Source organism: Sprattus sprattus (assembly GCF_963457725.1).
Source record: "Sprattus sprattus genome assembly, chromosome: 10".
Taxonomy (NCBI): domain Eukaryota; kingdom Metazoa; phylum Chordata; class Actinopteri; order Clupeiformes; family Clupeidae; genus Sprattus; species Sprattus sprattus.
Window position 1 is genome coordinate 22969848 of NC_137908.1, and position 14941 is coordinate 22984788.

Here is a 14941-nt window from a genome sequence, read left to right on the forward strand (position 1 = left end):
GCTGATGGCTTTCAAACGACTCCTCAGACTTAAAGCTAATAAGCGGCCGGGGTACGGGTGACCGGGTGACCGGGTTACTTAATGCTAACGTTGGCATAGAAACTGTCACTCAAGAGTCAACATTACGTCACCCGGGCTCTTTTAGGCATCCGGTGCCTTCTTAGCTTGACAGCTGCAACAGCTTTACCGTTTTATCTATTCTAAATCAATTAAAATCAGTTCATAAGTTTAAAGCATTTGGCAGAGCTGGTGTGTTTTTTTTTTATGTACAACACAAATGAACATTAATTAATATGTGAGCTTTTTTAATATACAGAGAAGGCCCAATGTGTTGTCACAATATGTTTGTCATTAAATGGGGAATGGCAATAAATTTGTATGATATGATACATACATATATATATATAACATTCAAATATATAAAAGTATACAGAGATATTTAAAATGCATTGACTTATGTGCCAGAGATACTGGACGAAATGATACATAAAGTAAAATTGTACATTGAAAAACACTATCTAATTGTGATTTTTTTTTTAGTTAGTTTCAAACATTGTTTGCTTACAAAAGATGGTTTCTCCTCATCCTGATGTACAGCACTTTGCATTGCTTTACGGACAAAAGTCGTGATGAGGCATTATTAAAAGCTGTTAACTTAGATGTTGGAGCTGTTAACTGTTTTTTTCTAGGAGGAATGGATAATGTCAGAGGAGAATGCACTTTTGTTTCTTTGTGATGGACAGGTGTCATTATTCTTGATGAAATAAACTTAAGGTAGATCTGTTATGTACACCGTCTCCAGGAATCAGCATTCATACCCTTTAGGAACTACAGTCCGCATATGTGCCAATCTTAGACATGTGCTATGTGTAAGATAGCAAGTTAATATCATAGCAGCCATCCACCTGTGAACACATCAGAAAAATTATGTCTTATAACCAAAAAATTGCTCCTTCGAAATATATGAAAAAGACAAGCGCAGATACACAATATAAGTCCAAAATCATTTACTTTTGTTTCCTAATACAAAAATCATCAAATTCTGTTTTCTAGAAATGGAATAGAATGGTCATACAAAGATGGAAATTCTGCCCTCATCTATTCACCCAGGTGGGAACCTGTACTGTGTCTGAATTGTATCTTTATTTGTTCCTATGTAAGGCAAAAGGAGTTTGCTAAGAGCTCTTTTCCATTAAATGTTGTACTATCAGAGCCGCTGAGATCTTTTTTTTTGGAAGAGAGGGTAGGAGGGACTCATAATGTATTATGCAGACGGACTGCTCCTTCTTGTCCATAGAACTGTAATTCATTTCTGTGGTGATCTTTGCATTAATGTGTATCTGGAGTATCTGAAAACATGTAAATATACCTGCAACAATACAGCTTCCACCCACTGCCATTATATAGAAAAGAATATGGATTTGTACGAACATAAAAGTGAATTTATACAGAATTTTCACTGTTTAGTGACCTATCCTTTGATGTTTAATATTGGGCTAGACACTTCCATCAGCACCAAATGTAGTCAACAATGTAGTGAGATAATACATTAACTATTAATCCTTTACTTAATCTTAACTTAATATACCAACATTACAGTAGAACTGTAGATTTGTGAATCTATGTAGTAGATTGTCTAATTCAAAGTTGTGTGTGATTTTTAGATCTTGTAAGACTCACATCAAAACGGCCAACAGATGCTGTTGTTTGATTGGACTGCATTACTTCAGTCAACGCCCACATCTGCTGAATGCTGGATGACACCGTCTCAGGGTCTGGAAGTCCCTTCAACAAAACCACAAGAAGATTACTGTTATTTTCCCATCAGAAATTAGAAGACATGCTTTAGACTAATCATAATGAAAAGGAATACATTGTATTTATATAGAACATTTTAAATAACCCAGATACTTTACAAGATTAAAAAAACTGCAAATAGGCAAAATAGCAGTATAGGTCTTTTCTGATTAGCATTGAAGTGATGAGGTGTAGATTACAGTAGAGGCATACAAGTTGCATCTTGTTTTTTTAATTTTATTTTACCTAAAGAGCTCTTGGTAAAACTGTACTCGAGCCTTCCATGCCTGACATATAAGTGTAAATAAGTGTTGAGGACCAGTGCTGGCAGGCTACTTGTCAAAGAGGTCTCCACCTAGTTGTCTGCCCCCCAATTTACGCCAAATCAGTTGTTGGTTATAAACCCATTTTCTCATTCCTATTTATTAAACTTCTGGACAAAATTTTAACTATAAAAATGAATTGTTATTTTTGTTTATGTTTATGTAACTTGTTTTGAGCATACAAATGAACAAATGCACATATTGCTCTAGGTCATCAACAGACCTGGACTTTTTGTCAATTTGATTTTGTTGGCTGAACTCAAATTGGATTCGGCCTACAGCCTTATCCCAGGTGTGGGGATATTGTTCCCTAACTCCAGTCTCACATGTGTCACATTGCTTAATTCACTTACACATTTATAAAGCACTTATTTAATACAGAGGACATTTCTAAATAAATGATGAAATTACATTAGATATCTTGTCATTTTTCCCTCTGGTAAAAACACAAATTAGGCTTTATTTTTCTATTCTGAATGAGTGCAAAGAAAAATGTAAGAACTTACCTGCAAATGAATGGGTTCATTAGCAGGTGTGAGGGATGAAAGCCAGGTAGGAACACCAGTCTGAGCATCCTGGAGGACAGCAAAACAATAAAAACGAACCAATCATCTCCAAGCCCAACACAGGTAGACAGAACACAGAAGTCTAACAGTGCACAAATGTGTCATCTGCTCTCACCTCATTTGCACAATCATAAATTTTGATCTCATCAATCTTGAAGTTTAGCCAGGCTGAAGATGGCTGTCGTAGAATAAGCCGAACTGAGGTCACATCATCTGGCTCCACTAACATCTGTGACACAAGAAACAAGACCTACTTTTAAAAAAGCAAACTGCAGTCCATTTCATAGGGCCTAAAGAAACCCAGAGAGAAACCTAAGTCATATGCTTTAAAAATACAAGACAGACAGAGTAGTGCTGAAAGCCAAGGGCATCACGCAAACTCATGAAAATTCTTAGAGTCCATTTAGACTCTGTGCTGGTGTTGGTAAAGGGCTTTATCCAGAATCCTGTTGTGTCCAACTTAGTAATCACAGCAGGTTCCAGAACTGCGAGGAACAAGAAAGATTTCACTTTACACAAGGTCGGGCAGTAGTACAAGAGAAGGTTGCTTTCTGATGGGAAAACATTGCCTTTCGGTTATTACAAAAAGGTATGGAATACAGTCAAAAGGCAGAGCAGGAGTTTGACCCTCAGCTCCTGTTGCATTTTAGTTTGTAGGATTGAGGGAACGCGTGGGTGTGTGGAAAGGTTTTTTTGTAAAGAAAAGTGTTGGAAAATTGCTGTCATGTCATGCCTGATGTACCTGATAATATTCTATGGATATACACCTCATATCGACCTATGTATAAACAGCCCTTAGGTCCTGAGGAACACTACTCCAGGGTTGTGGGTGGAAAGGTGCTCTCGTTGGATATGGTGTTGCATTCCAAAGCACAGCAGATTTTTTCTTGTCAGCCTCTAGTGTCACAGAGGCACGTCAGGCACACCCACCAGCTGTTTTTAGAAGCTCTACCCAGCAGCTTATGATGAAAACACTAAAGACGCTGTTAAGAAGTCAATTGATCTGTCGGATCTGGAGGACTTGTGTGGAATTCACAAACAGCACTGTGTTTGTTTTGGTAGTTGGACGTTACCTCTAAAGCCTCATCTATGAATTATTTTTTTGTTTGAAATGGAGAATTCCAGAACTTCAGAAACACTTGCACAAAAACCTCTGGGAATACCCAAAGGTTTGTTACCCCAGGCATTGGTTCCGTGCACAGAATTTTAGGCTTCCGTCAGTCACTTCTGGACTTGGGAAGAGCGTTCAGCACTGTTAAGGTTTAAGCAGCAGCCATTTCTTCATTTCACCAGACAGTCGATAGACAAGCGGTTGGGAAACATTCCCTGGTCTCTCAATTTTTAATGGAAATATTGTAAAACATTTCTATCCATATCAGTCATAACAAACTGTTATTCAACTATACTATATAAAAAAAATGGCATTTCACCAAAGCGAAGTTATAAGACCAAGGGTTTTGGGTAGTATTAGTTCACAAGCTAGCAAGATTTGATCAGTGCCTACTGCAGCCTAGTTGCTAATTTAGATTTGGATTTTGAAGCAGCAATACAAATTACTGTTCCAAAACAAGTAAGCTAACAACCTAAAAGCAAAAACCATGCAAACACCACAAACAGCTCAGCTGACACTGATAGGACTTGACAACACACTAACTGGTGTCTTTTGGCAGTATAGCTTCCAATGTCATGTGTGTGAAGCTTTTCTTCCATTTTTGCAGGGTGTTCCTTGCCTGACGATGTCATACTCATAATTCTAGTCAGAATATGAGTCTGATCCTGCTCCATTGAGCTGTGATTATGGGGCGTGTTTTCAACGAACCAGGAAAGAAAATTTCTCTTCTCTCAATTGGATAATAATAATACTACATTTGATTTAAAGCGCCTTTCATGACACCCAAGGTCGCTTCACAAACAATCATCTCATTACAATTACAATCATCTCATAGAAATAAATTAAAAATAAGAAAAATAAAAGTCAGTCAGTCAGTCCATAGAAATTCGTTTTATGTCTGCCTTTAAAGTCAGTAATTGAGTCACATTGTAATTGAGTCACAGTAATTGAGTTGATGTAGTCTGGCAGTGAATTCCACAACTTGGGGGCGATGTAGCTGAAAGCCCTCTCTCCCAGAGTGTTGAGGTTCGCCTTAGGGACATGCAGTAGGCCTGCTGAGGAGGATCTCAGTGAGCGGGCAGGAGTGTAGGATTCCAGGAGGTCAGAGAGGTAGGTGGGGGTATTGTTGTGTAGGGACTTGTAGGCCAGGAGCAGGACTTTAAATTGAATTCGGTAGGCTACTGGAAGCCAGTGCAGTTGCATAAGCAATGGTGTTACATGGCTGGTGGATTTAGAGCGTGTTACAATCCTTGCTGCAGAATTCTGGATGAGTTGGAGCCGGTGGAGTAGCTTATTTGGGATTCCAGACAAGATGGAATTACAGTAGTCGAGGCAGGATGTCACATATGCATTCACAAGGACTTCTGCATTCTGCTGGGTGAGCGCTGGGCGAAGCCGTGCAATGTTCCTTAGATGGTAAAAGGCACTTCTTGACATACTGTTTATGTGTGCACTGAATGATAATGTATTGTCCAGTATGACACCAAGGCACTTGACCTGGTTGGAGCAAGGGATGGTGCTGCCATCTACACATATGGTGAAAGGTTCTATCTTAGCAAGAGCTGATTTGGAGCCAACCACTAGCAGCTCAGTCTTACTGCTATTAAGTTTGAGGTAATTTTGTGTCATCCATAAGTTGATGTCATGGAGGCAGGCAGTAAGTACAGCTGGCGGAAGTGTAGCAGTGGGCTTTGTTGAAAGGTAGAGCTGGGTGTCGTCAGCATAACAGTGGAATTGAACACCATGTTGCCTGAGGATAGTGCCAAGTGGGAGGAGGTAGATGATGAACAACAGAGGGCCTAACACAGACCCCTGGGGCACCCCTCTTGTCACAGCAGTACTCTCAGACTTGCAACTCAGCATTTGTACGTACTGTGTCCTTCCAGAGAGATAGGATGTGAACCACTGGTGAGCACTGCCACACACTCCGATATTAGCTAGACGTTCCAGCAGAAGATGGTGAGAGATAGTATCGAAGGCTGCACTGAGATCAAGGAGAATCAGAATGGAGATAAGTCCATCATCAGCTGCACAGAGGAGATCATTAGTAATCTTGATCATGGCCGTTTCACTACTATGCATAGGACGGAATCCAGATTGGAATGGCTCAAAGAGATCATTGGCCTTCAGGTGATCCTGGAGTTGAGTTGCCACTATCTTCTCAAGAACTTTGGAGAGAAAAGGCAAGTTGGAAATAGGCCTGTAGTTGTTGAAGTTGTCAGAGTCCAGTCCAGATTTTTTCAGCATTGGTCTGACAATAGCAGTTTTAAATGACGATGGTACAGTGCCAGAGAGGAGAGAGGTGGTGAGTATTGATGTTATCAACGGACCAATGGATGGCAGGCAGCTCTTAACCAGGCTTGTTAGAAGAGGGTCCAAATGACAAGTGGAGGAGTTGCACTTTTTTATGAGGCCACAGATGGTACTTTCAGCAGGGAGACTGAATTCACAGAGTTCATTGTTGTGAGATCCCAGAGTGTTCATCAAGCATGGTTGTTTCAGCTGAGTAATTGAACATTCCAATTGCTGGTGGATAGCCTCAATTTTTTTATGGAAAAAGTTCAGGAAGGCTGAGCAGCGTTCAACAGAGACACTCTGATGGATGGTACAATCAGGTGGTTTGAGGAGGCCATTCACAGTGGAAAAGAGAGCCCTGGTGTTTCCGTTTCCCTCATTAACGACCCTTGCATAGTGTGAGCTCTTTGCAGAAGAGAGTGCATTTTTGTATTGGAGTATGTGCTCCAGTACATCCCTTGGTGGACAGCAAGACCCGTCTTTTTTGAAAGCCGTTCCAGACGTCGACCCATGGACTTCATTTGGCGTAGCTCAGGAGTGAACCAAGGTGCAGAGTGCACAAATGAAACAGTCCGTGTCTTTAAGGGGGCAAGACTGTCAAGAGCTGTAGACATGCAGTTGTTGTAGTGGTCAACCAGATCCGCTGCTGAAGCATTGGAAGAAGGGCAAGGATAGGAGGCAACTAGTGAAGTAAATGCCTCTGGCGCTACCTTTTTGATGTTGCGGTAAGACATGACACGCTGAACTTTTGATTTTCTAATGGACAGACAGGTGTCAAATAGCACAGCTTTGTGGTCTGAGATGGGTAGTTCAGCAGTACTGAAATTGGCAGGTGTTATACCAGAACAATAGCCTGGATACCAGCCCAAACCCCGCCCACAACATTTTTGGTCAGGGAGATTTGGTCTGGCTCTGGGCTAATTGGGAGAGAGTTTCATCGGTCGGATAAAACCGGACCAATCAAATTATCAGGGCGGGCTTTATACGTTGATGGACAGATACCAACGCTTGAGTTGAATTAACCGGTAGATTCGAACTCCGACCAAGATGGCCGCGTCTCGGGTGCTTAGGGGGGAATATTTTATGTGAATTAAGCTATCTACACGACTTTTTAATGTCTACATTGACTCGGTTAGTTGTGCATGTGCAACACGAATGTTGCAGAGTATTGTTTGTCTTAACTAAAGCTCTCTAGACCATTATTGTTAGATCATTGCTAACACGTACACAAAAAACCCATTGAAACAAACTGTAGCTTGTAGCCTTAATGCTAATTAATTAACGTGAGCAGGCATATCTCAACAGACATTGACAGCGCATTCATTTTGAAAGAGGAACAGAGAAACGCGATCAAGGCATTTGTCGATTGAAAAGATGTTTTTGCCATCCTTCCTACGGGATCAGGTTAAAGTTTAATCTATCAAATAGTAATACTACGTTGCTCTGATTGGTTCTAGGTATCCAATTCAGCGAATAGGCATTTTCTTTCCTGGTTCGTTGAAACACGCCCCATAATCACAGCCCAATGGTTCGGTATCAGACTCATATTCTGACTAGAATCATGAGTATGACATCGTCAGGCTACCAGAACAACAGACCAGATCTAAAATATGACCTTTGTTGTGCGTTGGAAAATCAACATATTGGGTGATGTCAAAACCAGGGCTTTGAACCAGATTTTTTTCCCAATTGGTTTGTTCCGAACAGAAACAGTATTTTAACGTTTCCGGTTTTCGTTCCAACCCTAAAATTGACGTTCCTAAAAAAAATTAAGTTCCTGAACCGGTTAATAGTGTTCCATGTCAGCTGCGGGACATACAAATAAGTAGGCTGATCATTAGGACTTTAAAATAATCTTATATGTCTCTATCTTGTCATTAAACATTCAAAAAGCACTATAGGCTACATTATGTAAGCGGCAACTGTAATTCTGACATTTTGTAAGTATTATACATGAGTTAAGACAAGGAAAATGTATGCCATGTTGTTTATTGGGCAAACAAAACATAACAGCATTTGGCCAAACCTCGTCAGGGCCCAATCAGTGCATTTTCGTCAACAGAGACAATACAAATATTACAAAACTACAATGGTACATACATCCATCAATGTTGTATTTGGATTTGTTAGTCGCGGGGTCAAATGAATAATGCCCATCTGAACAAAAAAGTTAAAATTCCAAATATGAGAACTACCGTATAAGCCTACGTTTTAAATAAAGACTTAACAAACTAGGGTAGGTTATGCTGGGCAATAGCCAGGTAGTCTACTGCCAATGCTAACTGTATAATTTAGCTATAATTTCCTTAACTTGACCCTGCAGATTTTTACAACAATGCATTAGAAATTCGTAGCCTATCTTATAGAATTCCTATTTAAAAACAAACATGTGTGAGATACTTGGTACAATATTTACCTCTTCTTAAGATTGAGTTTGAGAGACTGGTGGCTATAGATTTGATCCGATAAGGCTACTAGCTGGCGGCGCGCGGCAAGGTTCTCTAAGTGAACGACCGGAAGAGAACATCACCAATCATATTGCATTAAGGAATCTTGTGAAAGAGCGAAAAAATAACGTTATTAACCGGTTACCATTATTTTAGGGAAACGATTCTGATCCGGAACATAATTTTTTTTTAAGTTTCTGGTTTCGTTTCTGTTCCTAGCAAAACATCAAAAGTTTCTGGTTTTCGTTTTCGTTCCGTGAACCGGTTCAAAGCCTTGGTCAAAACAATCAAGCATGTCCATAAGGTCTTTGGTGCATGTTTTAGAAGACTTATCCATGTGTATATTAAAATCACCCACCAAAATAATGTTGGGAGACATTGCATTCAGTTCAGTGAGGACAGTTGACAGTTCAGCAATAAACACACTTGATGGTTTTGGAGGTCTGTATAATACCGCAATAATGGTGGGTGTAGCTCCTTAAAGTTCGACAGCCAGCATTTCAAATGAGGATTGATCAGGCAGAGTGAGCGGTGTTAACTTGATGTTCTCGTGATAGAGCAGGGCGAGACCACCCCCTCTCCCGGAGGTGCGAGGCTTGCAGATGTAAACAAATCCAGACGGGACAGCCTGATTCAGATGGAAGAAGTCATTGCTTTGCTGCCACGTCTCTGTGAGACACAAAAAGTTAATTTCATGGTCTGTAATAAACTCGTTGATCAAAGGAGCTTTATTGGAGATGGATCTGATGTTGTAAAGTCCAACTTTTCGTCGGTTGAAGTGAGTGTGCACATTTGACCTGGGCAAGGAGGCTAGTACACGGTGATCAACTCGTCGATCAGGCTTCACTTCACAGCGGTTAGCAGACCAGAGAGAGGGAATCGCCTTGTTGGTAATCTTGTTACAACGGGATCCGCGGTGGATATACTTCCGACGTCGGAGAATGTCACGTTGGAATAGGAGCTCTGCAGGAGGCTCAAAGTTTCCCCATAAGCTGTAAAGTTCACTCAGTGTGTATTGCTGCCTCATCCTTAGGCTAATCCAGTCAATGTTGCAGTTGGCAATGGTCTATTTCGGTCAAACTTCTCTGGCGTCCACCAATTTCAGAAGCGCAGGTCAGCGCAGCACTATGACGACTCCAGCCGAAACGCAAAACACGTAAAAAAAGTAAACTAAAAAATAACAAATAGGGAAAAGTGACTATATATATAACTGTTAGCCTACACTTAGCTAAACTACTAAACTAAAAATCTAACAAAATATCAAATGCAATCGTAAAAAATATTAAAAATACTGAATAATAACAACCCAGACGGAGCGGCGTTTGACTCGCCAGCGTCCCCGTTACTAGGCTGGATACCTAGAACCAATCAGAGCAACGTAGTATGACCATCTGATACATTAAACTTTAACCTGATCCCGTAGGAAGGACGGCAAAAACATCTTTTCAATCGTCAAATGCCTTAATCGTGTTTCTCTGTTCCTCTTTCAAAATGAATGCGCCGTCAATATCTGTGAGATATGCTTGCTCACGTTACTTAGAAGTGAGGCTAGCTAGCTACTTTGTGTTTCAATGCATTTTTTGTCTAAGCGTTAGCAATAACCTTACAATAATGGTCTAGAGAGCTTTAGTTAAGACAAACAATACTCTGCAACATTCGTGTTGCACATACACAACTAACCGAGTCAATGTAGACATTAAAAAAGTCGTGTAGATAGCTTAATTCACATACAATATTTCCCACTAACAGGCTCCTGAGACTCCGCCATCTTGGTACTATTTCAAATCTACGGTTAATTCAACTCAAGCGTTGGTTGATCATCTATCCATCACCGTATAAAGCCCACCCTGACAATTTCATTGGTGAGATCGTTTTGCTGAAAACTGATGTTGTGTATCAATCGAGCAGCGCCAGACCGAACTTCCCAGAACAAACATTTTGTGGGCAGGGTTCGGGCTGGTATCCAGGCTAGAGTGCTCCAGCCTGTTTAACAGAACTACATTGGGCATATCCTGGACGACTAGTGGGAAAGACAAAGATGTTTATCTGTCCTTCACATGACCGTTTGCTATAAAAATTAATTTGAGGATGGTACCAAAACTAATTGCCTAACCATTGCCTGAACCATACCTCAAAAAAAAGTGTAAAATTGTTGCATAGTGTTACTTTAATATGGCACTAAAATGTAGCCCTCTCACCAAATGACTATGGTCCACTCTTAGTGGAAACTTCCTTGGCTCAAATTCTTTCAGCTCACCGTTGAAATCGGCTTTACTAGGCTAAATTATTATATTTTCATTTGCCATTTACAAAGCATTGAATACTGAAACAGACAACAGACAGCTATCTAGTGAGCATTCAGCAACAGAATGAAACTTATGAACTAGTACATTAATGTATTATATTTCATGAAGAGATGCTTTCAGAGAGGGACTGTCGATTGACTGTATGAATTGAAAACATTGTAGTACTCTGACACAGACAGTTGATTGCAAAACATAGACAGATTGACTGACAGAATGTGAGGTGAAAGGTGAGGACATTGGAATACATTGCTTTAAAGGGGGGGGGGATGCCTCTGACCTGCTGTCTGAAGACCGAGAAGTAGTCCTGTGATCCTGCTTCAGTGTGGGGGTTGGCCATGAGTGGGAAGTTTCTAAGACAAGTGACCCACTTGGCAGTGGCTGCACCATCCTGATTTCCATCCTCTTTTCTTAGCAAACGCACTGACAGGAAGGCTGTGTAGTAGTTCTTCAACAAAATTTCCTGAATCTGCAGCACACCACAATGACATATGGGTGTTCAAACTTTGATGTGAAATGAATGCAGAAAATTCTCTTTCTAAGTAAATGTATTATATATTAAATAAAATAAAGGTAAAGGTATTAGAATAAATGATGATTGAACATGTGTACATGGAAAACAGTTTATAGGGTTACACATGAATTTACTCCAAATCGTACCGAGTGGCCAAGTCAGAATTTTCTTGCCAGATCAATGCAATTGCAGTGGTTTAAATTTGACTGACAGCATGCTAGCTTTACCTTAATGGGTTTTCCATTTGGAAAAACAATGTCTATGATGTAGACACCTGGCCGCAGTGTATCAGTCACTGTGTCTCCAATCTGCAGCGACACTGGAGTTTTTACCACGCAGTCCACAGGTCCATTACTCATGGTGTCTCTAGTTAAAGCAAAAATAAACATGTTATTTTGTCAGTGGCTGTGTTCATGTTCATTTTTACACTTATTGTATTGAGAAATATTACACTGAATACTAGTTTTACACACATATTATACCGGTGATGAACAAATGATGACATGCATGGTACTATTAACATGACTATTTGTTCCCTTGTACCATGTATGTTTGCTCCTACAAGTCCAGACTAATGATCAAAGGTTTATTTTAATTGTATTTTACAGATGTTTGCAAGTCTGTTGTATCCACAGGAGACAAAAATCTTAACTCAACATTCTGTCCCCTTAGCACCAAAGTATCACACCACTTTACAGTTAGTATCAGCATCAGCTCTGTTACCAGTCCACCAGTATAATGTCATAGTACCTGAAATGATGTAGCCTAATGAGATTGTAAATATTTGACAGGTGCAATAATATATTATTAATTTATGGTAATGCAAAGCATAATCCATACACCACTTCAATTTGATAATTAACTACCACACCTTAAAGATGTACACAAACAATGAACAAAATCTATTGACGTACTTTCGAGAAATCGTCCTTTAAAACTCCACTCCATAGATTTTAGATGATGAAATATGGTGGGAAAATAATGCATACTTTTGCAAAATAATTGCACTTTGTTTCATTTCAACATTACCACATCTTTTTTTCAGTTTACAGTTTTTTCCAACTCTACCAATGGACATGCCGACCTCAACTTGGTGACAAATTCTCATTTCCCTCAAAATTAATTTATTGCCAATTTCCTCATTGTAAGATCTACCTTTTTTGTTGACTGGTTCTTGCCTGGCTTGCACAATTTGTGCCTAGTCTTGGGTTCCTACTATGTTTTCCCATGTTCCATCTTTTAGAAGAGCAGTGTTTTGAGTAGTTTTACAATTAAATAATTAATTTAAAGACATAACATGTTGTCTTAATTGGTTTGGCTTAATGGTATTAACTTTGCAGATAATGCCTGGTAGATAACTTGTCATCCGCAGAATTGTAAGTTAGAGTGTGAACAGTATTACAGAGGGTAAGCACACCAACCTTTCCAATAAGAAAATGTTGTTGCTTATAATTATTACAAGTAGTGACATCTGTAGGCCAAAGTATGACCAGTAGCTATATCTTCATTCTTCATCAAAATGGCACAGCCTAGACATTTAGAGACGACCCATTGCGTGTGTACTTCTACTTTTACTACTTAAAGTAAATTTAAAAGTAAGTAATTACGACCTGTACTTAAGTAGGATTGTTGATGTAGCACTTCTACTTTTACTTAAGTATATATTTTGCTGGGTATTTGTACTTTTACTTAAGTACTAAGCTTCAGTACTTCCTCCACCACTGGAGGTGGGCTCAGACATAGGCTATGTCTAAGAGAAGGCTTAATGCGACATGATCACTGCAACAACAACAAAACAAGGACATTACACATCCGAGCTTTAAAAGAAATGTAGACAACCTATTATGCTACTGTAAGATATGTGTGACCAAGAGATTTCAAACTAGCAGCAGGGAGGATTGGGGAAGATAGTAGGCCTTCAAAAATCTTTAATAAAAATACTTTTGGCCCATTTTGCTGTCCAAACATCCAGTTGCGCTTCATGCTCCTAGGACCTAAAGGTTCTGTGAAAATACAAGGGGGGAATGAATTCCTGAAGGGAACGGAATCTCACACACGCATCACCAATCCCCATTTAAATCATACCACCTGCTACAGCATCAGCACCAGATTTTGCCTTAACTACGCATACGGATTTGTAGTAGACCGGCTAGCTTAAAGTCACTTCCCAAATACGAAAAGCGTATTAACGTTAGTGAATTACCCGGCCCCACCACAGATGCCCATGTTATTGTTTTGACATTATGGACTATCGTTAGCTGTCCAAGCGTTACATTTATATACGAAGTACGCCACGAATAGTTAACGTAGAACGTAGATTGTGGAAAACCAAACACATGGTTACGTTCGAAAGAATCAACTCTGTCAGTTCGTTTTCTGCAGCATTCAGCTTTGTAACTGTGGCATCGCCAGTTATAAAGAAAAGTACAAACCTACCGTTTTAGTAAAATTATGTTATCTCCTCGATGAAATTCCTTTTAAAATATGGTTTGAGAAAGCGATTTCATCGCAATGTCGGTTGGCTGTACCTTCCTGTTAGAAGTCAGCCGTGGCCGTGGAGACACCGTAATTTAAAGGAACAGTACGCTGTATTAACATTTAGGAAGCAATGCAGCACCACTATATTATCTGCAGTCTCACAATACCACGACTACCACACTTCACTATACTAGGCTACTATGACTTCAGCTGCCATAACAGGAACAAGAAATATTGTGTATAGAATGTTAAGGATTTAAAGTAAAACCCAAAACATTTTATATACGTTAATGTATAGACCTGTGTAGGTAGGCCTATATACATCGCACATTTTACATAACCTAAGGTATGAAAATGCTGTTGTATAGCAGTCTATACTTTATAGAACTTTAACGTAAGCCTAAATAGATTTTTGAAATTTCCTTTGTACTGATTTGTCCTGCCAAGCAGTGGTGGAGACATATGAACGTATCCAATTGACGGACCCATCTCCTATTTTTGAGTGTTATGATTAACAAAACTGCAGGCAGGTTGTAAGACATAACATAAATGGCACTATAGACTATATGATCTATAGTTATTGTAATGGGAATGTTATATGTATGCATTTTATTTTACCATTATTCAGTTGATGCGTATGCTGAGAGGCAGCTGGAGATATCCAATTGACGAATCTGTATCCTCTTTGTGTGTGTTGTGCTAAACAAAACTGCAGACTGCAGATATCACAAAATGAAAAGCTAAAAATCAGCACACTGCGTGGGGATGTTTCTTTGTGGTGGAGCGGGAAAGAATCCAGTTCAAATTGGTGCTGTGACCCCTAGACACATCAATCAGCAACTGCAGATCAGCGGAGGATACTTTCATTATCTTCATCAGTGCCTGGTGTGTATGGTTTCCCTGCATGTATTCATTTGGATCAAAGGGCAAACTTTAAGAGCTTTTAAGCTGCAGGGCCTCACCTGTTAGCTAGGTGAAGAAATCTCACACCACGCTGTATCACCCCATGGGCAATAACCATGAAGAGAGAATGAACCACACTCTATGGAACATGATTCAGGCTCTGCCACCCAGGTCAAAGGCCAAATGGCCCCAGATGTCCTCAGT

At 39.8% G+C, this 14941-nt stretch overlaps 1 protein-coding gene across 1 annotated transcript; it reads right to left on the minus strand.

Moving 5' to 3' along the window:
• Positions 1 to 741: 741 nt before the first annotated feature.
• Positions 742 to 13863, minus strand: nicn1 (nicolin 1; the record flags this gene model as incomplete). The annotated part of the gene is given in 8 exon segments (XM_080846791.1): positions 742 to 905; positions 1681 to 1785; positions 2627 to 2695; positions 2802 to 2915; positions 11123 to 11311; positions 11584 to 11722; positions 13793 to 13833; positions 13837 to 13863. Coding segments are annotated over 8 exon segments (726 nt in total). The 3' UTR covers positions 742 to 863.
• Positions 13864 to 14941: the final 1078 nt, after the last annotated feature.